The 27,811-nt window shown below is 41.5% G+C and overlaps 3 protein-coding genes across 5 annotated transcripts; 1 reads left to right on the top strand and 2 right to left on the bottom strand.

Moving 5' to 3' along the window:
- Positions 1 to 2,991: 2,991 nt before the first annotated feature.
- On the bottom strand, positions 2,992 to 9,282 carry LOC135491696 (uncharacterized). Its single transcript, XM_064777717.1, has 5 exons — positions 9,194 to 9,282; positions 7,864 to 8,139; positions 5,240 to 5,482; positions 3,751 to 4,863; positions 2,992 to 3,175 (listed from the first exon to the last, which is right to left on the bottom strand). Exons 2-5 carry the CDS (start codon positions 8,130 to 8,132, stop codon positions 3,022 to 3,024), a joined length of 1,779 nt encoding a protein of 592 aa, XP_064633787.1. The 5' UTR covers positions 8,133 to 8,139; positions 9,194 to 9,282; the 3' UTR covers positions 2,992 to 3,021.
- Positions 9,283 to 9,444: 162 nt separating this feature from the next.
- LOC135491692 (uncharacterized) lies at positions 9,445 to 13,277 on the top strand. Its single transcript, XM_064777713.1, has 4 exons — positions 9,445 to 9,586; positions 10,653 to 10,907; positions 11,255 to 12,385; positions 12,648 to 13,277. The coding sequence occupies exons 2-4, from the start codon at positions 10,663 to 10,665 to the stop codon at positions 12,736 to 12,738; spliced, it is 1,467 nt and encodes a 488-aa protein (XP_064633783.1). The 5' UTR covers positions 9,445 to 9,586; positions 10,653 to 10,662; the 3' UTR covers positions 12,739 to 13,277.
- Positions 13,278 to 16,694: 3,417 nt separating this feature from the next.
- LOC135490768 (traB domain-containing protein-like) lies at positions 16,695 to 27,745 on the bottom strand. Of its 3 annotated transcripts, none has more exons than XM_064776235.1 (10): positions 27,694 to 27,745; positions 24,581 to 24,757; positions 23,876 to 24,078; positions 23,326 to 23,470; positions 22,061 to 22,167; positions 21,697 to 21,836; positions 21,117 to 21,289; positions 20,527 to 20,635; positions 19,829 to 19,845; positions 16,695 to 18,979 (listed from the first exon to the last, which is right to left on the bottom strand). In XM_064776235.1, the coding sequence occupies exons 1-10, from the start codon at positions 27,716 to 27,718 to the stop codon at positions 18,864 to 18,866; spliced, it is 1,212 nt and encodes a 403-aa protein (XP_064632305.1). In that variant the 5' UTR covers positions 27,719 to 27,745; the 3' UTR covers positions 16,695 to 18,863. The 3 variants fall into 3 exon arrangements, with proteins under 3 accessions (XP_064632305.1, XP_064632304.1, XP_064632306.1); XM_064776234.1 differs by having other exon boundaries at positions 24,581 to 24,763; positions 27,694 to 27,727; XM_064776236.1 differs by lacking the exon at positions 19,829 to 19,845 and having other exon boundaries at positions 24,581 to 24,763; positions 27,694 to 27,727.
- Between the last annotated feature and the right edge of the window lie 66 nt (positions 27,746 to 27,811).

Below are 27,811 nucleotides of genomic sequence, written 5' to 3'. Positions count from 1 at the left end.
ACTCAAGACAAACCTCTCAATTAATGCACTAGTTATTTCTTTGATAGGAGACAAAAACTCTCAAGTTGTAAGTTGGAATACATATCGTCACCCTTAAAACTAAAAGTTCAGGAAAAGATAAGTAAAGAAAATACCGGGAAATCTTATCAGCTCGTGCGGTAAACAATATGGTAATTTAGACCGCATTCGGATTCGATCGGATCTCATCGGGCCTTTTTGCTGTCGTCTAAACGGCCCTATCGGAAAGATCTAGAAGATAAGCCTTCTTAACAAGTAAAGAGTCGGGAAGTAGTAACATACGAAGCCAATAATTATACATTCGAAGAGATATTACATACTTCATCGGGAATTTACCAAGTTCACATCGAACTGAAGCAACTGAAATTCTCTTATGAACACCAAGGATTTCTTTGAGGAATTTAGGTTGAAACCTTTCTATAAGACTGCTGTCATTGATATCCCGCATCCCCCAGATTTCACAACCATAGGTTAGAATTGGATCGATCATGGAAGAAAATAGTTTGAGACTCAGAAAAGGGTATTTTTCAGAGAGAAGGGCAACTTCTCTCTAAACTTGAATAATGCTCTCGCAGCTCTATTGGATAAATCCTTGATAACAGAGCTAAATTTACCTGATGGGATTAGTTTCAAGCCCAAATATTTGTAGTCATCGATTATTTCCAGAGCTTCATGATCCAACTCAAACTTATAGTTAATACTAAGAGATCTTCCCGATTTATTGAATATCATACATTTAGATTTATCCAAGTTAATTGTAAGTCCCCAAGATTTACAGTATTTGGCAAGACTATCAAGCAGTCCTTGCAAACCTTGTTCTGTAGATGAGGGTCATACTAATTCCCGACCTACCCCGACTTTTCCCGACATTTACCGACTTGCGGAAAAAGCTGCCAAAATATAGTGTATTAATCATCAGAATATTTATATTTGTACTGTTTACATACATATACAGCACGTCTGTTAATTTCAAGACTTTTGAACGATGCTAAGTTGAGCAAATCAAGTTACATCTACCCAACCGACCGCAATTTTCTGCAGGTCGGTAATCCTGGTTAGTTGTGGTTGTCGCTTCTTGTAAACTGTACATGCATATGGCCTTGTCTGAACCCAGCATAAATTAATTATTGGAGTTGATTTGCTCAACTTAGCATCGTTCAAAAGTCTTGAAATTAACAGACGTGCTGTACATGTATATGTATGTAAACAGTACAAATATAAATATTCTGATGATTAATACACTATATTTTGGCAGCATTTTCCGCAAGTCGGTAAATGTCGGGAAAAGTCGGGGTAGGTCGGGAATTAGTATAACCGGTAGATGACATCAAAACCAGGTCATCGGCATATAAGAGACAACTAATAATTTGGTTAACAATAAAGACAGGAGCAATATTGTGGTCATTCAGAAATTCAGGGAGGTCTGCCAGGAATAGATTAAAAAGCAGAGGACTTAATACACAACCCTGTTTCACCCCAATGTTGGATGTGAACCATTCAGAAAATCCATCATTTGACCGAACACATGTGACCGAGTGAGAATAGAGTTGTTCAATGACTTTAAACATAAAGATTTTATAATATGTAAAGAGCAATCTCTAGTGAACTCACACAACTGTCCTTCTGACATATATAGCCAGTACATTGGGGGATGAGTCCCCCAAACCCCCTCCCCCGTTCTCTGAAAAAAACAAAAACTTGCATAAATGAGTAGAAATACTCACACACAAGTTTTATTCATGAACTAAAGTAAACTAAAGTAATAGTAAATCGAGAAGAAGAGGACGTTTACTTCGTCTGCAATGAAATGTCACAACTGTCTCCGCCGACGTTGTTGTCCTGTATGTTCTAGCAGACGATTTTTAGATACACTTCAAGACAGTGGCGCCGGTGTGAATAAATCTACTTGCGTGATTGGTCAATGGCTCATGACGTCATGAAATAATTGCGTCAACAACGGGAATCATGGTAACTGTGGTTGCGGTGCGTCGTGAAAGCAGGATCGGCAAGCGCGGCCCGTATGGAATGCAACAAACTGTACCGGAACCGGAACTGTCATGGGTCTGCACAATTTTTTTCAGATTCGATGGACATGATGGATATATAAATTTTGTTTATATACATACGTAACCATTACACTCACTACGTTGTGTGAGTTACAACAAGCCCTTCCTCCAGACAGAATCTAATGCCTTCCGGAAGTCAATGAAGGCTGTAAAGAGCTTTTTGTTCTTTACATGAAGTTGATCATTGATGAGAGATTTCATGATATAAATAATGTCAGAAGTTCTACTCCCTTTGATAAACCCCAATTGCTCACGTGGTATCAAGTTGTGTTCAGACACAAAGGCATTTAGCCTCTTTAACATAATTTGAAGAAACACTTTACTGGTTGCATTAGAAATACTAATACCCCTGTAATGTGATGACTTGATTTTCCCTTGGCCGTGGATCGAGTTTGTTTACAATATGCAGCGCCATCTTGGAAAAGCCGTGACGTCACAGCGGTATCCTCCTTGTAAAATCATTGAGGTATTCATGCCGATCTGCTGTCGTTACCCATCCTTCACGGAGGAGACTTTAGGATTGATGTTCACCGCCAGTAAAGTCGGCATGGAAGCAAGGTTTCAAGAACATTGTCTAATGTCCATTAAGCGTAAATGGAGAAATAGGAGAAAAAATCTACATAGGGCGTTGTAAGGAACCAAATGGGAAGAATCTTGTGAATTTTCGTTGCCTCACAAATTGGTCTTGCCGTAAATAAGTGCACTTACACACACGGGCAAACTTTAGTCCCTTTTGAACCACTATGGATTCCTTCGCCCTCTTTTACTGAAACCCATGGACGTTTTGCAAATATCTTAACCAATACTGAGCCCCCACATTAAGTAGTGACCACTGCCTAACCTATCTTAGCGCAACACTAAAAAAATATGATATTCATTCAATCAAAAAGTCAATGCATCTTTCTGGTTCATTCGATCCAGCTGCGATTCTTGCCGCTCACAGGTTCTCCCTCATGTCATCAACCATCGAATTGATGTCACGCCTTGCCTCTTCCTTGGTCGGGTTCTTCTCGATGTGATCATGGAGCTGTAGCTCGGTCTTCTTCAGTGTGCCTCGACACTCCAGACAAACCTCTTTGATCGCCACCCACCTGCAAGGAAAAACATGTAGCTGTCATAAGTGGATAAATCTAGGAGGCAATGGTATTATCTGTACTGCCATCTTGACCCTCAGTGTAATGACACTGTGCTCAGCTTCCAGACAACGCGAGTCGATACGGAGGCAATACCGCTGGAAGTTCCGTATGCTGTAGTGCCGACTGTGGCTTTAACGACCATAGGGTTTTGCATGTTTGCATACTTTTGAATGTATTATGGGCAGAATCGTCCTTATATGAATGATTCTCTATTGTTTTATCAATCTCTCGTTCTCACTCTCCCGGACCCCTCGAGAACATGCCCATTTTCCCATTTTTCTTCACGTATTGTCCTATAGTCCCTGACTAAAGATATCATCCGACATCATCCCAGACATGCCAGACACTGTCGCTTGGGTCGTGACCCAGAATTCAACAGATGGCAGCACTAAAATTTATCATCGAAAGAGCAGTGCAAACTGCCAGCTCGGATGATAGCCTCTATCGAAGTTGATATTAGACAATAAACCCAAAACTTTAACTTTAAAACTTTAGTAACGATCCGAAGGGAGAAAAAGAGTTATACATACTTTGCCATGTAGTTAACCAGTTGCTGCTTGAATCCTGGAGCTTCAAATAGTTCACTGCAGTTGACCTTCGCCACCTCTCCTCCCTTAGCCGTCTGACAGGGTCCCACATTTGCATTCAACTGATTTTCGGCCATCTTAATTGCCTGGCAAAACAACAGGAAATCTTCGAAGAAGCTCTTCATGGTTTTTAAATCCAACTTCATCTTGAAGAGTTCGCCACCAAGAATGTGGAGACACCTATCATTTTTCTCGGCCTCTTCGATATCTTTCTGCAGATCCCGCAGGTCACGGCTTAGCTGCTTCTCGGCATCCTGCTTGTTTTTGCGTTTTTTCTCCTCTCTCATACGTGTTTCATCCTTTTTCTTCTCTTCATCTTCTTCCTTTTCCGCCGCATAACCTAATAGCCCCTTTCCAGTTGCCAGGAGAAACTTGGGCTCAGAACTTGTCACAGCTCCAACAACAACATTCGCAGCACGAAAGAAGTTTGACACTAACACATGCAGAAATGGCTTGACTGCTCCTGGTTTAGTCCCTAATTCCCTGATCTCTGACTGAACGTGCTTTAACTCTAATCGTTTCTTCTCCTGTTCTTTCTCCAACAGCTCGGCCTTTTCTCTTTCTTCCATTATCATTCGTCTCGTTTCATCGGAGAGGATCTTGCTCTCAGAGACTTTATCGATCTTGGCAATCAGCGTCTTTGTCTTGTCTGTACATTCTTGAGTCGCACCTTCCAAAGAAGAAATCATTCTGAGTGCTCTGTCGTAGTCGTTCTCCAACAGGTAGATGATAGCGGTGTGGAACGTCTCATTCACAGTCGTGCTAGTATTGACATAACTCTCAAACATATTATCGGCGGCACGGCAAATTTCGATGGCGCTGAATCCAAGATTTTTTGTCCCCAACTGTAAATCCTGATTCCCAGTGGCAACGGCGGCAAAGTAGCAGATGTTAGCGATGGCACCCATTCTCCTGAAGGTCTTGTCAATCTGCACCAAGTCGTCGATGATTCCCAACTCTTGTCGCGCCTTTAGGACGACATCAGTACTTGGGTTAGGAATTACATCAATGGAATGCCGTTCCCTATTGATCGCCACTATCATATCGATGTCCAACCTAAAACGAGATGGCATGGCAAAATCAACGCGCGCACTCAGTTCCAATAATCTTTAAATTTGGAAGGCGAAACATGCATGAGAGGGACAAAGAAGATAATCAACAAAATATGTCATGCGAAACTAATGGTGTAGGTCAGACACGATCCCTGGCAATGAAAATGTTTGGGAAGAGACTTTACCAACACGGGTTACATTCACCACTGTTCACGCCGTTATGCAGCCAAACGATTGAGTCGTATCCCATCATCCAAAGAACCGTTATGGTTAAATGATCACGAAAAGGTCGGGACTAGGGGATTGGTGGGCAATCCCTGGTCCGACAGCCAACGCCCTCCAGTAGGCATCACCATCAGATGTACAGCAGACATAAATACCTTTTCTTTTTGCCAGTGACATGCAATTCAACGATGCTCTTCCACATTTCCTTGACGTCGTCGTTGGTTGAAATAGAATACTTGTCGTTGTCTCCCTTGATGATGGCAAGCAAAGAAACCTTCTCGGCAAAGAACCGCTCGCAGATGACCTTCTTGATGTCCTCAATGTCATTGCGAGTGAACGTGATACGTTTCACGTCTTCACGGTCGTTGTTGAATATCACCCGCAAGCCTTCGGTCAACCTGAATGGTAAATGCATCATCTTAGGCTATGGACCCCTACTCTTTGCAACGTACATAACCGGAGGTATGTTGACTGAGCCGCGGACAATTTACAATTTTTTTTATTCAATTTATTCAATTTATTTCATCTTGTTAATGCCCATGGGGCTGTTACAGATATATATGAATAGAAGACATGCAATGATACAAAGCAGTGAAAGGTATATACAAATTAATAGGGGTATATATCATAAATATAAGCAGCAATGCGAACAAAGGCAGGGGTGGAAATACAGGTTAAGAGATATTTAAATTTGTCGATGTCGGGTAGATTTACAAAGCTTGTATCAACTGTAGAAATATATTTAAACGTTGCTTCCCGAGTGACGGAGTGCTGTGTGCAAACAATTAAAAAATGAAATTCATCTTCGACGTCATCTCCTTTGCAAAATTGGCATTTTCTTTGTTCCCTTGGGATATTGTTATGTCGCCCAGACTCGACTGCTAGTTGGTGAGAGCCGGTTCTTAATTTTGTAAATAGATGTCTTTGTTTAGTGTTGTTAATAATAGAAAGATAGTCCTCCAAGTACAATGAAGTTTTAATATGTTTGAATATAGATAAACGTCCCCCAGAAGCTGTTTTTGAAGTAGTCTTTGAAATTTCATCTCTCCAAAATAATTCGAAATTCCCAGTCAATTCAAATTTCAACCTCTTTAAAATGTTACTTGTAGTTTTTGGGTTTGTTTTGGGAATGTGTTGGTTCTCCCAGAATTTAGTCAGTATGGGGTAGGTATGAGATATATATTTAATAAGCTGAAACCATTTATTTTGTGCCCCACCATAAAAGTCTTTATAGCTGCATAGGTAAGAATCATAAAGAAAACTATTCACAGGTGATTCGAGAATATGTAACCAATAGTTAATGCATTGTGTCAAAACATGTACAATAGATGGCACCTGGCCTAGTTCACCTAGAACTGCTAAATTAACGGCTTTCTCGTGGACTCCAAGTAGTCTTTTACAAAATTTAATGTGGACTTTTGCTCCCGGAAAATCAATAAATTTGTCATAGAGAGACCGTTTTTGTTTTACAACACCATTAAGTGAGATACAGAAAGGAGCCCAGATTTCAGCAGCATAACACGCGACTGGCTGAATGAGTTTTTCATATAGGTCTAGGCTTGCTCCCGGGGGTAGGGAACAGTCGGAAAGGTTACTATGCAACCCATATAATGCACGTCTAGCTTTCTTATCAAGGTATAGTTTAGCTTGTTGAAAGGACCCATTAGTGTGGAAAAAATTACACCTAAATATTTGTATTGGTCTACAATTTCTAGTTCAGTTTTACCAATGGTGAAAGACAGACCATGGTTAGATTTACCCCTTGTTTTGGAAAAAATCATAACTTTTGATTTCGTGGGGTTAACATACAATTTCCATTTGACAGTAGGAGTTGAGCTTATCAAGATTAGACTGAAGCCCTTTTGGACTTTCGGATAGAATAACTAAATCGTCTGCATATAATAGATGAGATAGCGATCGAGAAAACAAATTAACAGATTCATCACTATCCAACCAAGATGGCAAATCGCTAAAAAATATATTGAAAAGAAGAGGACTTAAAGTGCATCCCTGTCTTACGCCCGTATTGGATGAAAAGAAAGGGGTTAACCCGAATTGAGTCCGAACACACAGTCTATTACACATGTACATTGCTTTTATAATGTTATAATCAGGCCACTAATATTTCTTTCCTGTAATTTAAGGAAGAGTGCATCGTGCCAAACAGAATCAAACGCTTTTCGGAAGTCGATAAAGCAAGCAAAGAGTTTTTTCTTCCTTCTTAAATATTTAGCGATTGCACTCTTTAAGACAAAAATATGATCGCTTGTCCTTGAATCAGGCATGAAGCCAATCTGGTTTTCTGGTATTATATTATGGTTATTAACATATTTTAACAGGCGCTGATTTAATACCGTCGAAAAAAGTTTACCTAAGCAACTGGAGATAGTGATTCCCCTAAAATTGTTGCATTCTGAGCTGTCCCCAGACTTATGTATAGGGGAGATAACACCTTTACCCCATGATTGAGGGTAAACGGAGGACTGCAGTATTGAATTGAAAAATTTCAAAATAACCGTAAGAAGTTTTTGACTGCAGTGTTTTATCATCTCATTTGAGATGCAATCAAGGCCAACAGCTTTATTGTTCTGGCGTTTAATAGCCGAGGACAGCTCTGAGAGAGTAATTGAAAAATCTAGCTCATTAAATGACCTATTCTTTTCAAGATCATGAAGTTGTTGTAATACATATGTACGTGTATCATTACGATAGAATCGTCGTTTATCTATTCTTGGTTTCATACAGAATGAAGAATGTTCTTGACGTCATTTAAACTTACGTTATTTCACCCGAATCAGTCCGTTTGTCAGTGATGTGGAGTTCTGTGAGGTCCTCCCATAGATCCTGAAGGTCAGCGCTAGATGAGATCACGTACTCTTCCTGGCGAGCCCCTTCAGGTACAATGCGGGCAACTATGGATACGTCAGACTGGACACCAAATCGCTTGCATATTACTCCCTTGACATCAACAATATCTGGGCGAGGTAACTTGATTTGCCCCTTGTCTTCACCGTTGAAGATAACTTTCACATGCTTTTCTCCACTCATTGTATTGCTGAATAAGGGAAAATGATTACAAGGATTCTCAGCATGTTGCTCATTCAAACTCTGAGTGGGAGAGAGCGAGTATACTGCCGCGTTTCGGTGTAACCATGCACGGTCGTACCTAGGGCATCCTGGTTTTCAATATACTCTGCCTCTCGATATTTCAAAATGTATATGATGAAGGAGTAAAAAATCCGGATCTCGGGATGTACCCAGTGGGGGGGGGGACCAAATGCCCCCTCCAAGTTCACAAACAAGTCTTTTTGATGCATATTATGGCCGGTTGGCAGGCTGATGGAGGCCGCTGTATGGTTACCAGTTGCTAGATTGTTCAAAACCATACATGGAAGAATTGTATATTGCATGGCGTAAATGTATTCTTCAGATTTTGTGTGCCTTATCGCACTCATAACGACCTGCTACCAGCCATTATAAAGGACTGTAGCGTTCAAACTCAATTGGAGAAAAGGTTCGTAAAATTCATCAACGGACTGCGGAAATCAGGAAATACACTCGTAAAGGTTACAGTTGGATTATTATTTGCCGGGAGCGTCTCATCAGTGGGGAAAAGTGTAACTATGGTGTTACAAAAGTACAACTGGAATAGGGATCAGCTGCCTGATGAATGTCATAATGCTAAGGGACATCAATTGGGGATTGGGGCATAATAGGGTTGCCATCCAAGTTAGGGAATTGCTTGAAATGCGGGAGGCAGGGAATCATATTCTCACAAAAGAGGAAATAGACATGATAATTAACTTTTTGTGTACATGTTGACTTGATGGAGTATTGTTTTTGGTGTTAGTTATATTGTGATAGTTCAAGATACTAATGTAACTTATTCAGGATCATCTCCAAGAATGAGAGGTTTTCGGGTTCGACTCTTAGTCTAACCTTTTACTTTGTTTGCCTTATCGTAAACTTGTATTTGCACCCAACTCTGTATTGTCTTATTGCACCTTATTTTTTGTTATCTGTACAACGGAAAGTAGTACGAATAAACATATATATATTGGAAAAAAGGTATCCCGACCAACAAATTGTAGGCCTATGTACGGACTTACCGTAATGTTGCGTCCAAGCAAAGGAATGCGCCTCAGATACCGAATAGAGATTTTATAAACAACATATAGACTCGTTCTCAGGCCCCTTGTGACGGGGTTGATTAACGTATTTTAAACCTTTATGACGGGCACCACACGATAGCGTAGGCCTACCCAGTAAGAGAGTTAAAATGCACTTAATTTACCGGGAAACCGCTTGGAAAAACCCATCTTGTTATTGGTTTTAGAATAGCTATCCGCGGCAGTTTCAAGGAATTTCCCGAATGAATTGGTACGAAACACTTTTCTCCGCTTGCATCTTTCAACAATCATTTTGTAGGTAACCAGCTGGTGGAACGACCATATTTTCAATCACAGACTCTAATCTCACTTAGTGAAAAGGCATAAAAGAAAGTAAGTCTCGGGTGGCCGGGTCATGGCTATAAATCTTTTTAATATATATTGTGTATTCGCTTACTATTTTTGGACGGAGGACAGAAACCTGTACAAACCAGAACTATTGGCAAGTAGGATGATTTCCAGGTATTATACTGGGTCTGACCTAGATCTGACACAAGAAAGACAGTTTATCGCTCAAGCTGATAGGATTTCCCGGTATTTTCTTTACTTATCTTTTCCTGAACTTTTAGTTTTAAGGGTGACGATATGTATTCCAACTTACAACTTGAGAGTTTTTGTCTCCTATCAAAGAAATAACTAGTGCATTTATTGAGAGTTTGTCGTGAGTGTGCTGTTTCTATCTGCCATATTGCTTGATGTAAAACTTCAACGAACAAGCAGGCCTAACATTTGTTTGATTTAGGCATAAGGTAAATCTGCCTATGTCCCAACCTCGACTTAGGCAGTTATTCCATTGATCTTCTGCCTAAAAGATCCCAAGCTTGACTTAGGCACCACATTATTCAATTGATTTACATGGTGTCTCAGATGGGAGGTTTGGGTCACATGGTGCCTCAGATCAGAGGTAGGGTGCTTGGTGTCTCAGATGGGAGGTTTGGGTCACATGGTGCCTCAGATCAGAGGTAGGGTGCTTGGTGTCTCAGATGGGAGGTTTGGGGTACATGGTGTCTCAGATCGGAAGTAGGCCTAGCGTGCATTGTTTCTCAGATCGGAGGTAGGGTGTCTCAGATCAGAGGTTTTGGATCACATGGTGGCCGGTCATGACTATAAATCTTTTCAATATATATAGTGTTTTTGCTTACTATTTTTGGACGGAGGACGGAAACCTGTACAAACTAGAACTATTGGCAAGTAGGATGATTTCCAGGTAGCTGGAATATCTAGTTTTTTCTTCGATTTGCGGGAAATCGCCAGAGGGATATACGTACATACTCTAGGCCTAATCTCCTATGAAAGCAGTTCAAATGCAAGTAAACTGTCTTGTTTGGTTCTTTCATCTCGATATAAACTTCAATCACAACTATCACAACTATCTTAAGATAGTTCTTTTTTATTTCAGGGCTTAAACCATGACAGAACGGCCAGTGAGGGTTCGATGCCACGGAGTGGTAAAAAGACTCCGCATTACAGGAAACCTCAATAACGTACTGAAGGTGATTCGCCAAGGGTTCGATATACTTGCTGATGCTGATATCACCCTGACGATGGTGGTGGAAGGGAATGGAACCCCCCGCCCCGTCACTGAGCAGACCCTCCAATGCAACTGGAATAAGCTTCAAGAACTGAATGTGACACTACCACGTCAAGCCCAAAGGTAACTAAGGTTTTTTCCCCTCTAAAAATGGACCGCATTCCGATGTGATGTCCTTCATGTCCTTCCCTGAAAAGTATGGACATTTTCCAATAAGGATCATTTTGCTCTCAAAAAATGTTGAACTGACTTTGGAGTAACCAGGCTCGTTACTCTAAGAACTGATCAGTTAAATTTTGATGGAACACACTGACTGCGCCCGCATCAAGGCTCACATAATTCACCACCCCACAGAGTCAGGAATGTTCCTTGCTTCAAGTATATCTCCCCTTTTGCAGCGACCATATTCATATTGTTGCAAGATGTCAGTCATTCTGTTCATGTTGGCGAGCTTGTTTCATATGTTGCAGGGCGCTGGTGAACCCAGCCCATCTTCAGACAGTCATCAAAGGAAGATTGTACAAGATTGACGAACCACCAAGTCGAAACAGCCAAGTCGTCCAAAAGTGCCGACGCGAGATGGGGATCATGAAAAACATCGCCGAATTCAAAAACATGTACCCGAGGACCATCAGCTTGGTCGGGGACCTGCATTGCTCAGTCAGTACTTTGAAGACTTCAGTCTTGGTCAGAGGCACCAACTTGGTGTCAAAGTGGAAGACTGTCGTAAAAAGCCTCATAGACATTTTTGTTAAATCAGAGTCTGCCTTTGAGGATTTAAACAAATTGTGTGCAACCGTCACAGATGTTTTGCAGCAGCTGAGTCTCGACTTGGTGAACGGGGATCATCAACCGGCTATTGCTATTCTTGAAATGTTGATGAGTAATGGAGACGAAATGGAGAAAGTCGCTCGAGAATTGGACGGTAGTATTGAACGGTCAATGGGGAAGATTGATGGCGCTGTCCAAACCATCAAGAATGAGAAGAAACAGATAGAAACAAAAGTTGATCATACGACGAGGGAGAAGAACAGAACTGAGGAAAAGATAGAGCGGCAAAGTCTGGAAATTGATAGACTTGAGAGTAAGCTGAGAGAGTATACGAATGAGATCAAGGGAAAGAAAATAGATGCGGCAATAAGTGGAACAACAACTGGAGTTGGAGTTGGCCTTACCGTCGCCGGGATCCTGTTTCCACCGTTGCTCTTGGCCGGTATCCCGACACTGGTAGGATCATCAATTTACCTCGGGGTGACCGTCAGTCAAATCAAAGATCTCGAAAACGAGATAAGTGCAGCAAAGGATGAAAAAGGGAGAGAGGAGAGGAGGAAAGAAGAACTTAAACAGACACAGAGCGAGCTCAGAAGCGACCTTCAAAAGTTGAAACCGATTTCTACTTGCCTGCATGATGTTTGGGGAGAAATGGTGGGGATTAAAGTAGCCGTCAAAAAGATGGAGTCGTTTTGGCAAGGACTGAATGACTTCTGTAAATCGGTGATGGCATCGGAGCGACGAATGGTTTCTGTGATGAAAAGTGACAGCACGAATCCTGTTACTCTTTCTGATGCCTTCAAGTCACAGATTGTGAATTTCTCGGCAAGGCAAGTATAAATGCAGTTATTACTTAAATCATCACACGGAGGCTATTTCATTGTCTTCAAGGGAGTGTGGCCCCCATTCCAAGGATGATGAATATTGTAAAATAAGGGGAATCTATAAGGGCGAGTGGAAGGCGGGGGGGGGGGTCAAATGCCTTCAGAATGTGTTTTTCTATCCCCTCCGGGCGAAAAAGCGAGCAACGTCCCTGGAACCGTCGCCAGTGCCGGGTATATAACTCAACCATTTTGGTTTTTATGATTACAGGTCAGTTGCTCTGCATGAGGTTTGTCAGAGTTGCCACGATGATGTCAAAACAGCCTTATCGAAACTGCGCTCATATCAATGTATGTTTTGAAATGTGGCGGGGAATTCTACCGGGATTATTTTGGTTTGGACTGAACGAATATTTGGCGGGTAGATACCAAGGGAAGACTTTTCTGCGTCGGCTTATATATAGCATCCTCGAAATACCAGAGTCAGTCGTATCCTCCTCCCCTCGCACACGTACGCTCGATTGTTGGTGCTGAGTGTTGGCCAGAAGTGCAGGATATAGCCGTCGAAACCATCTCTCACCTACGTAGATTATTCACGATTGTACGAGGGATATATTTATCGCTGAATCAACTACGATCCATGCAGTCCTTTCCTCTGTCCAGATCAGCTGATTTTGGAGACGACATGACGACGTCAGAACATACCGTAACCATGATGCCATCTGAGGACTGTTAATCTGCAAATTCAAAATGTTGGTACAAATATATATTAAAATGGGTACCTGTCATAGAAGGCTATTCATGTTCACCGTAGGCTTTCTATGTAACGATATTTATGTTATCCGATAAAGATGAGGAGCTACTTTTTTCGTAGTTAGTATTTAACTCGAAAAATATTGACAATTAAATGCATAGTATATCTAATATAACTAGTTTTTCTTTTTTGATAGTGCACCTTGCAGCTAGTACGTGGCACGTGCAGGTTGCAAGGTTCACCAGTCTCTTCCATGACCTGGGCTGAACAAGCAAAGTGCAAAGGCCGGTAGTTCTAGCAATTTAATATAAGTAAATACATATACGCATACAGGATATGGATATCGAAAGAACATTAGGCCTCCATTTCGATTGTCCGCCTTTTCCCCGCCGCTTTCACAACACGGAATTGTAGAACATACCAGTCTATTGCTCATAGAAAAAGTGTTTATTTTTACGACGATTGAAACCGGTTGACATTGAAGTTGAGAGCCCGCTATTGACTTGTATTGATTTGGATTCAAAGCGCCCAGCAAACGAGACATTTTTTATTGCTGCGACATTGTTTTTGCGATTTCTCGGACGTCTCTGCTTTGTCTCTGTGCTACGGTAGAGGTTTTCACGGCGGCTGAAGGTATCGGTTTGCCTAAGAAAAAAAAGAGAAGAACTTTTAGGATTAGTTCATTTTGAGGGGCGTATTATTTTTTTCCGATTATACCCCTCCATCACTGTAATGGGGGGGGGGGGGGGGGGCTAGTTTCTCTTGTGTTGCAAAGGTTAACCCGCCGTGGACATGCGTAATCGCAAAACCAAAGCCTTTGTCAGGGACGCATTATACTATAGCAAAGCCGTAACGCGTGCGCGCTGTCGTAACCTATCAACATCGTTTGGGATTCATATGATTTTTCATTTTCGCTAGACTCCTGTGCAGTCAATTTCGTCTTCAGTCCTGATCGTACTTTCTCCGACGAGGCTGGTCCACTGCGTCCGGGATGTAATTATCGCAGGTGGGAGCGACAACTGGTTTTTGCTGCAGGCGCCTCAATAAAAGATTTTTGAAAGACTCCGATACTGCAAGCGAGATACTTTATTTTGTCGCATGCGTTATGGAAATGATCAGATCATTTCGCCAAAGATATTAACCCCATTGCCTTGATAATTTAGTCGTGATAGGAATGGGATAGGCCCGAGTTCATCAGTCAATATAAACTGCACCGAAAAACCGGGTTAGGTGTGACAGAAGAAAAAACATATTGTTTACCGCACGAGCTGATAGGATTTCCCGGTATTTTCTTTACTTATCTTTTCATGAACCTGGGTGGTCGTCTTCCAAATGACTACTCCTGGTTGGCCTGGTTATCATGGACAGCTCCCTAGCTGTGGTGGGTTGTGTTTCGGACTGAAAAGTATGAGAAAGTATGAGAGCAGTGGCGTCCTCAGGGTCAAATTATTATGTCAGTTATTCCATTGACCTTCCCACACCAGGAGATGAGACAGACCACAGGTTACTCTTGTACTGAAGAGCTGACATGACTTAGCCGAAAATATCAGTTTGGCAAAAAATTACTTGGGCATCTAGTCTTAAGGGTGACGATATGTATTCCAACTTACAACTTGAGAGTTTTTGTCTTCAATCAAAGAAATAACAAGTGCATTAATTGAGAGGTTTGTCTTGAGTGTGCTGTTTCTATCTGCCATATTGCTTGATGTAAAACTGCAGCAAACAAGTAGGCCTAACATTTGTTTGATTTAGGCATAAGGTAAATCTGCCTATGTCCCAAGCTCAACTTAGACAGTTATTCCATTGATCTTCTGCCTAAAAAGATCCCAAGTTTGACTTTGGCACCGAGTTATTCCATTGATTTGCATGGTGTTTCAAATCGGAGGTTTGGGTCACATGGTGCCTCAGATCGGAGGTAGGGTGCTTGGTGTCTCAGATGGGAGGTTTGGGTTACATGGTGTCTCAGATCGGAAGTAGGCCTAGCGTGCATTGTGTCTCAGATCGGAGGTAGGGTGACTCAGATCGGAGGTTTTGGATCACATGGTGGCCGGTCATGACTATAAATCTTTTCAATATACTTATAAAGTGTTTTTGCTTACTATTTTTGGACAAAGGGCGGAAACCTGTACAAACCAAAACTATTGGCAAGTAAGATGATTGCCAGGAACTATACTGGGTCTGACCTAGATCTGACAGAAGAAAAAACATATTGTTTACCGCTCGAGCTGATCGGATTTCCCGGTATTTTCTTTACTTATCTTTTCCTGAACTTGGGTAATATAATAGATATAAGAGAATTTCTTTAGCGCTCGAATTATGCAAGGCATATTATCGAGCGCTTTACAATGCAAAACACTCCCTAAAATTAAGGATTGCTTTGAACTGGCCGATATTACTTGCCAACCGTATGTTACATGGAAGATTGTTCCCTTGAAGGTTATCCTGTACTTAACAGGAAGCCAGTGTAGATGCGCCAGCACCGGGGTGACATGGTCAAAGCGAGGCACAAGACATACAACCCTCGCAGCAGCATTTAAAACCCTCTGCATCGGACTACACTGCTTGTCAGTGATGCCATATAGAACAGCAATACAATAGTCAAGATGAGAAGTTACGAAAGCATGAACAAGAATCTTGGTGGTGTTCTCAGTAAGAAATTTCCGAATTTGTCTGATGTTAAGTCCGCGAAAGGCCTTTGATCACACTTTGCCCACATGGGTTTCCATATTCATGGTCGTCTTCCAAATGACTACTCCTGGTTGGCCTGGTTATTCTGGACAGCTCCCTAGCTGTGGTGGGTTGTGTTTCGGAGGTTTAGGTCACATGGTGCCTCAGATCGGAGGTAGGGTGCTTGGTGTCTCAGATGGGAGGTTTGGGTCACATGGTGTCTCGGGTCGCAGGTAGGGTGCTTGGTGTCTCAGATGGGAGGTTTGGGTTCCATGGTGTCTCAGATCGGAAGTAGGCCTGGCGTGCATTCAGCATTGTGTCTTAGATGGGAGGTTTAGGTCACATGGTGCCTCAGATCGCAGGTAGGGTGCTTGGTGTCTCAGATCAGAGGTTTTGGATCACATGGTGTCTCAGATCAGATCCTTATGAAAACGTTCTAAGATTCACCATGGTAAAATTACATGTACTTTGCTCACCATAGCAAAATATCTCACTGTTCCGATTCCCCGGCCCAAGTCACCATGGTGAAGTGCTGTCAGTTTGCCATGGTGAAAATGAGACATCTCTTTCCTCGGGGATGTGCAACCAGTAGTCCGTCACAAATAAGGAGTAGATGATACGGCTACTTTTCCCATTGAAATAGGCTCTGCTACACTTGGCTGTACCTTGTTGTCGGACGGGCCAATGTCGGTCGAAGCTACTTTCTGAACAATCCTCCCCGTGCAGTATATTGAAAACCACTGGTCAGTAGGACACCGCAGATGTTGTCAACTCTCAGGCCAATTGCAATATATGATTATATCAAAAATGTGTTTTTGACAATATGCAATTATGGCAATGCTCCAACATCATACCTGTGTAGTGTGGGGAATAATACAAAATAAAAAATAAGACAAATTCTTAAAATCTGAATAAATTTATTTGAATAGATCAACAAAACCTGTACCCACCCTTTACATTTGAAGGCACCCAGTGCAATAATAAGTCTGTACATAAATAAATAATGGGATAACTTCTGCAAAACAAACGGCTCAAATCGACAAGGGTAATGATGCAAGGAGAAAAGCCTAACTGGAACAGCATCCTACCCTCATAGCAAAGCATCTATGATTATATAAACGCATTCAGATGACACCTTTTTTTCAACCAACCTATAGAATTAAGTTGTGATCTTCGCCTGTTTACACACCAATATGAAAGTAAAGAATGCTATCTAATCAGACATTGTGACCCCGAGCAATCGAGAAGCAATCGCAAAAAATACACATCCGTGTGCCAGTTTTGGCCACAAAATATGTTGATTCTTGTTTATATATAGATTCTTGTCAATATCATACCAATATGAAAGTAAAGAATGCTATCTAATCAGACATTGTGACCCCGAGCAATCAAGAAGCAATCGCAAAAAATACACATCCGTGTGCCAGTTTTGGCCACAAAATATGTTGATTCTTGTTTATATATAGATTTTTGTCAATATCATATAACAGTACACCCATTAATGCCTCAAAATCCAATTTATCACCCAACAGAAAGAGCTGTGATTGAAGCTGCTCCAAGCTGGCGTTTGCCTGAAAAAGCTGCTTTCAAAATTGCCTTAGACATACATGTACCCCTTCTATGGAAGTGACCACCACGGGAGGTGGACAGGGGAAGTTCCCCTTCTGTCGACAAAATCTTTAAAATTTGTGAGTGAAAGGAATTCTGCCCCATATTTAAGAAATTCCAACATTCAACCAGTGTGTGGTTAGTAATAACGGTGTCCAACCTGACTTTTAAATACCTCGTCGATTCATTTGTAAGGACATTGCCGGCAAATGGTTATTATTCCTATGAGGTCACCAACATTCATCTCTATCTTTACAGTCTTTGGTGACTTAAATGGCATTAAATGGTACTTATGTATTATTTCAAATTGATCAGTTCAAGTCATTATGGGCCAATGTTGATATCTATGAACTGGTGTGACATTATTCGGGGCTCGACAGTAACCATACTGCAAATGCATCACAATAATACACACAAACTCTAATAAAAACATAGAAAACCTCAACCAAAAAGGACTCAGTCCCTTAACATAATCTCAATGAAAAGAAAACCTTCTTTATTAGAGGAACTAAAGTCTCTCCTAAAGGATATAATAGTCCCTTTAACTCATAACAAAATCTCCCCCATTTGATTTTTTTCTCTTGATTTATACAAATAGCAACAAAATAAGCAACATTTATCTGAATAACCCAGTTCCCAAAATCAATTCATCACATGATGCTTGATGCTAGATGGCAGCACTGACAGGATACCGCAAACACAGAATTGTTGCAAGCGCTAACTTTTAATTTTAAGCCACCAGCCAAATTGGTGAAAATCTGATGCAGCAAAAAGGAGAATCTAAGTCATATTACCAGACACTGTAGTAGTACAGGGTTGTCAAAATATCGAAATAAAAGAATGCCGAAGATGCATTTTCCTGACAATTTCCCAAAACCGTGACCTAAAATGGTCATGAATATTTCCAGGAATACAGTACCCTGTGAGAACACTGTCGCCACCTATAATCCCACACAAGGACCAGAATGCTTCTACTTTAAAAACGATTATTGTGTTAACGGCACACGTATCATGGAGCACCATTTCAACAGCTCATCAAGAGCCTATCAACAGATTACTATAGAATATACTAGAAATACAGTGTGGCCCTCTTTATGTGAGGCATCCATTCATCGTGAGATGGTCTTTCAAGGGCTAGACATTACGTGAACCAGGCCTACAACAGGAAAAATATGTTGACGGCACCAGACTTAACGTGACACTGGGATGACATAGCGGTCCTTTGCCTCTGTGCCTTGACTCAGCCGCGTCTAGTCCTGTTGGATATTGCTGTTCACAAATGTTACTCCAGGGCCCGGTTGTTCAAAACAAATTGTCCTAAACGCTGGTGTTAACTTGACTTGGAGTTATCTCCTTTGGTTCAGCCCTCAGACTTAGCACCAAGTTAATTTAACACCAGCGTTAATGACAAAACTTGTTTTGAACAACCGAGCCCCGATTCCATGGTCCTCCCCTAGGTCAGCATTGAATAGGTTCCGCGGCAGACTCGATAAGCGCCCCAGGATAATAATCCGACCAATGCGGCCCTGAACGTCCACTTGAATAGTTTAGAGAATGTTGAAGTTTCTGGTGATCTGGAAAATATAACAGTTTTGACAAATGATTAGAAAATAATGACTCTAAACTGAAGTCAAAGCGGACTTCAGGTACCCAGTTTGGGTGAAGTCCAAAACTTAGGAGTCAGAATAGACAGAGCCAGTGAGTTTCGGGCACCAGACTGGGTTGTATTTTCTCCTGTCTCGTGGATCACCTTGATGCTGGCAACAAAATCTAGACCAACCAAAAGTAAGTCCTTGAAGGCAAGGACACTTTAACTTCAAACCTGGCAGATACATAGAAAGGTCAACTGAAACCTTCTATCCGCATTACCATTACATGCAAGAACCGGAATCCATTAAAGACAAAATCCAAGTCCGAAAGTGCCATGCCTGTCCCCAAAAGTATGAAACACAGGCCTCATAATCAAAATCTCGACAGCACTCTTTGTTCTGCCTTAAATCACAACAGGAAGAAGTCAGGCCAGGAAGAGTCCCCAACAACATAAAGCACCCAACAAACAGGTGATTTTGAATTGCTGCGACTTGTGATCATGATCAAATCAAAACAAAAATCACTGATCTGCGGTGCCTGCTACAGGATCCACTGATCAGGGATGCAGGGACCTGCAACCCTAACAATTAATTACCTGTTCTACCCGCAGATGAGAGATATTTTCGTTGCGCATAGTAGCGACTATAATTGCAGGTTAGAGCAATTTAATTTGCTTGTTTGTGCAGCAATTAGGAGGTATATGTACAGGCACTGATGTTCCACCATGCACCTCACTCATTGTCCTTGCTTATGCCTCATGTTTCTACGTGCTTTCAATTGTCCATATGATTCTACCTTCAGCAGTTTGCAGCCAGAGAGTAAAACTGACTTACCGAAAACTGGCTGGTCACTCAAAGTGAAAAGACAGATATTACAGCAGATTTCTGGTGTAGAATATAGCAAACACCTAATACAGGCCTTTGTATAACTGCTACGTGAGCTTGGAATGTATAGGAGACGTCATTTATAAAATGTAGGCCTATACAGAGTGGCTCAATAAAAAGGTTACACTTACAAAATGGTTAATATCTTTTATTATTTGCAGCAATCTGCAATCATAATCGCATATGGCCTGCGACCGAATCAAACCAAGTGAATACTGGTTTTATCAGCAGGCAAGGGATCATTTGTTGCACGTAGCAGTGATTATAATCACAGGTACCAGCAATTTGTGCGGCACTTTAGTAAAACCAGTATCACACATCCACCTCTTCAAACTCAAACTCTAACTTCTCATTCAGAAATGATGAGGAGCCTCATAGCCTAGTGGTTAACACTGCTCGCTACCAGGAAGTAGAGCCAGATTCGATTCCGGAGAGAACCCAAGATTGTGTCTCTGGACGAACCAGCCTGGCTTTCAAGGAACTGAAATTTCTGGCTCTTCACGCAAAAACGCTCATGAATCCCACCTTGGAGGAGAAATACTCCCTGGAGCAAATTACCTCCGAGTGCACCACACAGAGGAAGAAGAAGAAGAAGAATTCAGCAGTAATATTTTGCTGCTGCAGCCAGGGGAGGAGCATGGACCTACTTCATGAGTTCTGTAATGGCGTCGGATGTAATGTTATTCCAACTGGCGACTATCCCAGCAACGTGACCTATACCGACGACACCCACAATCACAGGCGGTATTATCAAACCTGTAAGAGAGACAGAAAGAGTCAGTAAATTAATAGGGATTCATTTCATTGTTGTTATAGGTAGCTTCCCAAGCCCCCAGTCCAAAGGACAAAGCTCAAGGTAGCCATGAAAATTCATGCAAAACTAAAAGATAGACTCTTAAACATTATTTGCTGTGGAGGTTGTGAAACCTGCCCGATTTAACAAATTTATGAAATTGAAAGGCTCAAAAGTGCTCTCGGTTAAAAAATGAATTGTTTCTGCTAAACACCTTAATGCAAAAGTTACGAACAATGCCCAGTTTAATACTCTGCACTGAGAGGTCACAGGAAGATACTCTAGTGGCCTGTTACAGCCACGACTGTACCTCTTTCACAGGTTTTTGTGGCTAGTTACTTTTATGGAAATGTTTTCTTCCAACAAATCAGGCTCCTGTGACACAGAAAAATGTGGAAACTGGAATTCTGTCTCCAACAGAGAGATGTCATGTCTGTAACCCACCATTTTCTGTCTCCATGCGCGGTATAGACTGGACTGCGACATGTAAGGAATGAGCTAGGAATATATCACGTTCAGCTACAAACACGCTACTCAATGCCGGGAATTCTCCTGTCATCTCTTTTAACATTTCCTCTAACAGATCCTTTTGTTTACACTTCTCAACTTCTTCTTTGCTGCAAAATACAAGTCCAACACTCAAAGCAAGATCACAAAGACATCCGAGACAATGCATCTAAGAAAACTACACCTGTGTGAATCTGCCATCTCTGAATGGTTTCTCTGAACAGATGCCGAAACACATCCTGGGTGAATGTCCACTGACCACCAACCAAGGGGAGGCCTGGCCAGTGTCCACATCTCTACAAGAAAAACTGTGGGGAACAGAGGCAGATTTGTGCCACACTGCCATGTTCTTCAGGACAAACAAAGTGAACACTTAACCAGTTAAACCACTACAGTCTAGTGACAAGAGGTCAGCCAAGTACCTTTTGCCAGATCCGTCTGAAAACACCTTACTTTAAAACGATTCAAGAAAAATGACTTTTTAAGAGAAGTCTTGTATTGGGAAGGGCCAACTCACCTAATTGGGTCTTTATTTGTGATCATATGCCATGCTAATTTCAACTTCTGCCAAAAGGAGAGAGCAGCAAACGCACGCCGTAACGTGATCTGGATCGGTCGGTCTCCAAGATGTATTCGACAACCAGGAATCTTCTGCGCCTGAAAAAGATCAAAGATACAAAATGCGACTGTAAACCTGAAAATGTTAACCCCTATTTATTTTCTTGGCAAAAACCTCTTTTGTTAAAAATTCAAATTTTCATGATTTTATTTCAGTTAACTGGGAAGTTTTTTTGGTGTTTCCGATCAAAATAAAATCACAATTATTCTCAAAATCTGTAAAAATAAAATGGCCACAATAATTTGGCGGTTCCAATAAATACCTCCTTTACTGCAGTTCTAAACTCCCCACCAGGGGCCATTCCGAGCTGTTTCGTGATGTGAGCCGACATGTTCAGTAGAAGTAAATGCATTATTCCTCTAACAAAGCCTCCCTGAAATACGGCAAAGCGTGTAATGAACAAGCATATAAAAAGTAAAGGTCGCTTATTATAGTGTGATCACTATGCGGAAAAGACCAGCCAGATTTCGCTCATTAGACGCATTATTGTACACTTCCAAAATCTTACCTTATTCTTATGCCAGGTGCCTGGCAAGAAGTCAGTTCATACGCTATACATTTATTTAGCTAGCTGGCGGAAAATCAACCAGCTGCATTGAAACGAGCGACCTTATATTTACGTCTTAAACGACCTTCAGTTCCCACCATGGATAGTTTAACCTCCGGGCCATCAGGTTCCGCGGTCCACAATTTCTTCAAGATATTTTATTTCAAGAGTCAAATTTATGGATAGCGTCATGCTGGGAACCGTCATTATTGCAACTCTTTTTGATGGTAAAAGTCTTTCTGTTGATACTGATAGATAGCACTGGCAGTTGTCAACAAAATGGAAAAGCAAATAATCAAATGACTGTCAACAGAGACTTTTTCTGCATGTACTTTTCCACGTGGTGTCTAGTTTTCCGGCGAATTGATTATTCATGCTCCAGCCTTATCAGTAAACATAATATAACTGCACAGAACAACATATGGTGTATTAGCATCACTTTGCATTTTAAACAAGATGTACAGCTCGTAATCCAAGCCAACATTTGGCTGTCAACTCAACAATAATTTATTAAATGAGCCTGGATTGCAAACTGTTTATTCATTCTATGGTGCAATTGCAAGTAGATAATAATCGCATAGCAGGTCTCTGTATATAGGCCTGTACAAAGCGGCAATGTCACTGAAAACATTGTGTTGGAAATTTCACAGGGCTTTTTAAAAATTTCAGTCCATTGCTAGGGGGTTTATAAAACATCAAAATTTGAGATGTCAACAACTTTTCATGAATTGGAACCACTAGCTTTTGAAGCAATCTATGAAATGAATGGGTTTAAGGATGCTGTGTTGTTGAATAATGAAGTTTGAGTGCAGCGAAATTTCTCAGCCAAAAAGTATGGTCAAAAACGCATTATTTGGCAACATTTGACCCCCCCAGCCCCGTAAGCTACGCTCATGAAGATCCCTACTAATATTGAAATTCCCCGCTTGGAATAGCATCAATATTAACTGGTTTACCATATGGAGACTAACTTGACCAACTTGCCTGTTTGATAGCTGCCTTAACTTTATCCATATTGATGTTCTTAGCCTCCTCCAGCAACGTCTGTTCATCCAGCTCCAACACGTTCACACGACTCCGACATAATTCCACCATCACAGCATCCGGTTGAGTTTCTTGGATGAGCTAAGGGGTAAAACGCTGATGAATTTAGCACGCTTCTTATAATACTTCTCAAACTTTCCTTTGGTTTCAAAACATTTACTCGTAGAAACACAGGCCAGTGTGACTAGTGCGCCTTGTGTCTCAGCCCAGGAAAAGTAATTTTTATCAGTTCAATAAAATGTTATTTTCAAAAACGAACACAGGCCAAATTTGTTTCAGAACCCGATAGTCTACATGTACAGTAATCAAGAGAAAAAAAGATGCCAAAAATCTGTGGAGTGCATTGGTGTAGGGTGATTGACTCGGAATCAAAGGGTCACGGGTCTGGACGACAGCTTCAAATCTTCAGACAACAAGTACACGACAGGCAAGATGGCTAAACATGATAGCGAAGAACTGAGTGCGGCTGCGGGTTATCATACATACCTTGACAACATCATTCTGGCTCTCCTCGCTGAAATGCGCCGTGCCCACCACGTACACTTTTCCTCCCTCCTCAGTGTCTAGGACGACCGTCGTGTCTGGCACATCTGGATTGGACGATCGACGAATGCGCTGGCTTGGATAGAGGTCATTGTCGTTGTCCTCAATGTCCGATTCTTCGCCACTGCTACCATTGCCTTCATTTTCTAAAACATAAATAGAATGGGAGCTGAGTGGCAAGTATTGCCCTGGCTATTGTGATGCCAATTACAAATACTAATGTCAAGTTTTTAAAAGCAAAGTTGCATACCGGGGTTCCACTGTACATGATTGACAACTGCAATACATTGTGTAATGTTCTCATTATCTCATTATCATTACCGGCGTCGTAACCCTAGGTTCTCCCCGGGATCGAACCCGTGCCCTATTGCGTGGTAGCCAGCGGTGTTAACCACTAGGCTATGAAGCTCTTCGACTGTGCATAACTGCATATCTTCTTTCCTGACCCACGACTGAGTATGAATGGTGCACACCTTTAAGACAGATACTATATTTATATTAGGGTAATGGCCAGTAGTCAAATTCACACAGTGATTCGTAGGAAAAATAAATCTACTGTCATGTGTAAAACCCTTTTCTGTTTCTGAGCGTGATGAAAATCCAGAGAACTACCCGGTACACGTAACAATTGAATTTGTATGGCCATACCATCATCGGAGAATAAACTGTCTGCATCTGCATCTTTGACATTGGCATCGACATCAAGGACAGGACTGTCACTCTGTTTTTGGCTGGATTTGTCTGGAGATTCTTTATTTGGCTGAGCATCGCCACCAAGTCCAGGTGGTGCAGACTCCAGGGGGACTTCTGTAAGGGTACAGGTATCTGTAACTCACGAGAAGAGAAATAATACATTACAAGATACCAGTAACTGCACATATAATGAAGGCATAATGAATGCAGTGCCTTTCCTTTTTCCATATTTCAGATCAACTCAAGGGCAAGGCACTAGCGAGAGGTTCAAATTTCACAGTAGGGCTAAGATATATTAATGGTTGGTACCCCGGCCCAAGTCTGAAGTCTAAATCATTATTGTAAAAATGTCAAAGAATATTGATCATCACAGAGCTGAGATTGATTCAAACACACACATACACACTAAAACAATATTTATTTTTTATTTCATTTGGACAGTAAAGCCTCCATAAACGTCATCTCATTATGCATCAACAGAGCTGCAGTGCATCAATGCATTGTGTAGTCCATCGTCACGCTCTCACACACATGGTGATCATGGTTATCACTCAGACTCGGTCTACCTAATGCGCGTCCGGAACAATTTGTGCGTCCGGAGCGCGTCCGGAAGAGAAAGTGCGCGTCCGGAACAATTTCCTATGTAAATATGAACTTAATGTTGCATTAGATGGCTTAAATAGCATTTTAATTCCATGTAGAGAAAATAAAATTGGAAAAAATCTCCTTAGTGACTTTGTATTTTACAATTTTCAGCGGGGTGATTTGGGTGTTACACAGCCATCAAATCCCAGTTTTCTGACGTTTCTCCTCAACCAATTGTTGTTGCAGTTGCAGAATTTCGATAGTAGCCGTGTTGTAATGGATTAGACTGGTATCTGGTGTCTCAGCACATGGAATGCCGTCAGAGTGTCTTAATATGTAAAGTCAAGGACTTGGTGAGCCCCCTTTAGGTCGGGGGAGCTCCCCCGAACCCCCCTACGAGCATATGTTAAGTGCAAGCTCTAACAACTACAGCTGTTACAATGGGGGGACACCCCCCAAACCCCCCTCCGTCGACATAGGTTTTTACCAGTGCGTTGGGGGGAAGCTCCCCCAAACCCCCCCCCCCCCCCCGGTGGACAGTCAACTAGCCCTTCTGTGTCATACTGCTGGAGGGGGGGTGCGATGGGACCATCCATATAGTTCCTTCCGACACATTTTTGTTTTGGTAATGTAATACATTGTGATTGTCCTTATTCACGGGAATCGGGCGTTTCCAGTGATATACGACACAAATAGGTTGTCCTCATGCATTCACTTTAGAAACGCATTTTAAAATAGATGTTACGTCTTGTTAATGGGGCACGTCATCATCGCGTACATTTGGGAAAAACTCCCTAACGAGACCGGAGCAGACGGCTGAAAGTAGTTTAATTATTGGCCGCTAGGGTGCAGAATGTCGCTCACCCGAATTTTTCACGCAACTTTTGCTAAATAGAGCTAGTTCTAGTTTGTGATTCATTTTGATACTTCAGATTTGGGCAGAATACCAATATAACTTAGTCGTCAGTGTGGTTTTAAGCTGGAAAAACGTATTTGTTTTTCTTAAAGTGCCTTTTTTGGACGGGTGTGTGCGATTGTTTTGTTTTTATGTCACGTGACCTCGATCATGTCGACACAAAATTGAAATAAACCACCCTTTTCTGTCATTATTTAGGACGGATATTTCTCTAATAAAAATATTAATATAATTGGCCAATTTCTTAGGCATATGATGTAGCGAATTCCCATGAAGATTTAAATTAATTTAAATTAATTTCAATCAATGGGATAGCAACCACCACCGGAAGATCGCGGAGAAATCGGTAAACTCAACGGAGTTAATTCAGAAAAATACCAAAAAAAATTGTTTGTAGGATATACAATATTTACTCTCTTTATTTCTCATCAAATCAGTATATACTCCCACACACACGTGTATCTTAAGAGCCCCTCCTAAAGGGGGGCTTATCATTGTTAATTTCACAAAAAATCAGAATCAAATATGTTATTGAAAATCACTATACAGTCAAAGTGTCAATTAGTGAGATGTGTTCACATTAATATGTAAAGAGCAATCTCTGGTGAACTCACACAACTGTTTGACATGGGGGAGCCCCCCAAACCCCCGTCCTTCTGACATATTTAGCCAGTACATTGGGGGATGAGTCCCCCAAACCCCCAAAAATATATTTTGTGAGAAAAATAAGTGAAAATTTTACTACTTCTTTGATGTGAGTGTATCCTTAAATCCACTGTCATCACTAGATCCTTTGATAATAAGCCATAGCTAAATTTAAGTGTAGCCAATTAGAAATTAATCTAAAAAATAAGTCCCCCCCCTCCCGGGCCCACTCTGTCGAATGGTAGAAAAACTGGCCTTTTTATTTTAATGAATAAGATATATACCCAGGAAAATAGTCATTAAGCTCATCTTTAGTTGAAGCTCTTAAAACCGCACTGAATTTTGTTGACCCCCTTCCCCCTTCCCCCTCGATCCCCTCCCCTCCCCCCTAAAAGCGCAAATTGGCTTCACAATAATTGCTATTGCCCCTTATCCCACGGCACGCAAAGACAAACTCATACCGACTTAGACGACCACAACAGGAGAAGGCGCGTAAGGAAGTTGGGATATGATTATGGCATTAGTAATTAACCACCTCGCTGAAAATTGTAAAATACAAAGTCACCAAAAAGATTTTTTTCAATTTTATTTTCTCTACATGGAATTAAAATGCTATTTAAGCCATCTAATGCAACAATAGGTTCATATTTACATAGGAAATTGTTCCGGACGCGCACTTTCTCTTCCGGACGCGCTCCGGACGCGCAAACAGAGTTCCGGACGCACATTAGGTGGACCCCTCAGACTCAGTCAGTGACAGTGCTCTCCATACGGACACCAAATGGCGGCGACACAAGGCTTTAACAACGGATCGAACACTTGAGTTCTTGAGATATAAACAATATCTAACCAAAAACACACTTTTTTCAACAAAATTGTATTTTATTTGGCGTTTTGCAGTGAAAATGTGGAGATGAAATACCTTCTTGCTCAACGTTCAACTCCATGCTTTTGGCCTTGACCTTCTGGCTCGTATGAAATCTGGAATGACCTAGCCCATTACACAATCTCCCGGGCGCCGGGCCAAATGTCCAATTTAC

Source organism: Lineus longissimus, chromosome 7 (genome assembly GCF_910592395.1).
Source record: "Lineus longissimus chromosome 7, tnLinLong1.2, whole genome shotgun sequence".
In the NCBI taxonomy this organism is placed as follows: domain Eukaryota; kingdom Metazoa; phylum Nemertea; class Pilidiophora; order Heteronemertea; family Lineidae; genus Lineus; species Lineus longissimus.
This window is presented reverse-complemented; position numbering and strand designations above follow the sequence as displayed.